This window comes from Plectropomus leopardus, unplaced genomic scaffold (assembly GCF_008729295.1).
Source record: "Plectropomus leopardus isolate mb unplaced genomic scaffold, YSFRI_Pleo_2.0 unplaced_scaffold4589, whole genome shotgun sequence".
NCBI lineage: Eukaryota > Metazoa > Chordata > Actinopteri > Perciformes > Serranidae > Plectropomus > Plectropomus leopardus.
The window spans coordinates 1-2,335 of record NW_024650325.1 but is presented as its reverse complement, the minus strand read 5'-3'; the positions used below and the strand labels follow the sequence as shown (position 1 = coordinate 2,335).

General features: G+C 46.4%; 1 protein-coding gene across 1 annotated transcript; it reads left to right on the top strand.

Moving 5' to 3' along the window:
• Positions 1 to 260: 260 nt before the first annotated feature.
• LOC121939350 (ATP-binding cassette sub-family C member 4-like) lies at positions 261 to 2,311 on the top strand (the record flags this gene model as incomplete). The annotated part of the gene is made up of 4 exons (XM_042482388.1): positions 261 to 425; positions 829 to 915; positions 1,514 to 1,610; positions 1,986 to 2,311. Coding segments are annotated over exons 1-4 (602 nt in total), but the record flags the coding sequence as incomplete, so codon positions are not given.
• Between the last annotated feature and the right edge of the window lie 24 nt (positions 2,312 to 2,335).

Below are 2,335 nucleotides of genomic sequence, written 5' to 3'. Positions count from 1 at the left end.
AGGGATGTGGTGTACGCATTCTTTCTCTGCACATGTCGAGACACGTGAGAAGCTCGTCTGTGGAGGGTCTACCCTCAGCTGGCTCTCTTCCTGAGCCTCGTGTCCAGATCAGACAGAGCATCTCTGCATATTGCTAATTAGTAGTTATAGTATTTGGTTAATTTTGGAAATGAGTTATTGTCCAGGAAGTCACAACACACAACACATTTTAAAACATTCCTTGTCAGGACATTGCAGCGTCAGTGGTGATATATCATTTGTTAACGTCACACGTTCCTGTTGCACATTTATTTTGTCATTGTGTGTGTGTGTGTGTGCGCGTGCGTACAGGACATGGAGTTGCTCCCAGATGGAGACCTGACTCTGATCGGGGACAGAGGAGCCACACTTAGCGGGGGACAGAAAGCTCGTGTCAACCTGGCCAGGTGAGAGGACAGTCCACATTAGTTTTTGTTACACCTCAAAAGAGAGTGCAGAGTTGACCTCAATATAACTTTTAAAGTTTTACTGTCACGATAAATGAGATATTAAAACCACCGCCGTCAAAGTACAGACGGAGCTTACTTCAACTACAACTTATACTACAACTGATCCTGAATCTGCAGTCAGGTACAAGAAAATACCAAACAAGCATTACACTCAAATCTCTGACCAAACTGTCAGTGATGGAGTTGCATTGTGGGTAACGTAGGCACAATGTTTTGACAAAAAAGAAGAATGTGTGGGGGGAGAAAAAGACGATATGTCTGGTTCTGCTGCACGGATTGATTTTGATCTTGACTTTGTTTTGTATATTTTTGGTCTGACAAAATAACGGGGTTTTTTCAGGGCTGTGTATCAGGACGCAGACATCTACCTGCTGGACGATCCTTTGAGTGCCGTGGATGCCGAGGTCGGGAGACATCTCTTCGAACAGTGAGTTCCAGCTACAGGATTGGAGTGCTCTTCAAATAGCACGTTAAGTTCTCACACACTGTTAGACGTACGCACGGCGGATTTGTTTTGATCTGGTAGAGAGCTTCAAAGCTGCAGCGGAAAGCCTTGAGTGACACATCACAACAGGACAAACTTTCCTGGAAATGTCTCTGCCCTTCTGCTAGTCTCAGCTGTACTACACTGCTTTTGTTAGTTCATGGTGTTGTTGCAGGTTATTTTGGCCACGTTGCTTTGCAACAAAATGAAACCCAAGTGACACAAGACAGATGAAGAAAAGCTTTAGAGTTTGAGAGCGGAGTCAGGAAGAGGTGCGGTGCTGCTCGTGTCAGGCGGACAATTGAAGTTGGCCCCACTCTTCCTGTTTCACTCTTCCGCTTGGATCAAACATTCCCACAGACAGTTTGAAACAACTGTGATAAGGAATTGGCACGCGCACTTTTAGACACATAAGATGAAGTTGCTTTGATTTGTTTTTGCTTCGGATTGTAACACAACTTTCTGCCCTTTTGTGATAACATTGATGAAATGCTTCAGCTCTAAAATGCGGCACCGTCTTCACTGTGTGTGCACGTGTCAGGTGTATCTGCGGCCTGCTGAAGAACAAGCCTCGTATCCTGGTCACCCACCAGCTGCAGTACCTGAAGGCAGCCGACCAGATCGTTGTCCTCAAAGAGGTTGGTGTTTTTAAGCAATCCCTGCATTCCCAACACGAGTCCTCCCTTTACACAGAACCAACGGCAGCGGCGTCGTTGAATCGTAACGTTTTCCCAACCTGCGGCCATTTACACGTGTAAATTCACCATGCCGACAGTTGCTTTTTTAAACGGGGCCGTTGCTACCTCTGTCCCCCGCTCTTTTTTCCCTGATCGGACATGTTACATGCAGAACAGCAAGGCCACATAACAGCCTTGAGCAGGCAGTGTGGATTAGCTTTTGACTTGATGTAGAGTATTCACACTCTTGCAAACACATGCAAGTTGCAAAGTGTGCGTACACCATGAGATAGTGTTCACGTGTTGGCATGCTGACTGTGTGTGTTCATGTGTCAGGGTCACATGGTGGCAAAGGGGACATACACAGAGCTGCAGCGGTCTGGGGTGGACTTCACCTCCCTGCTGAAGAAGGAGGAAGAAGAGGAGCAACAGCAGCCTCCTCAAGACATCCTCGCCAGGAGCAGAACTCTGTCCCAGAACTCGGTGCTCTCGCAGACCTCCTCCGTGCATTCGGTGAAAGACGGAGACAATCTACCGGTTAGTGCATCCTTTTTCTGTCTTGGTCTGACGCACACAGTGAACACAGTGATCACTTCACACCGGCTTCAACATTTATCATTCACAGTTACTGTGAATTACTGTGAATGTGAAATACATCATAGGTAAGAGTAAAAGTAAAAGTAAAA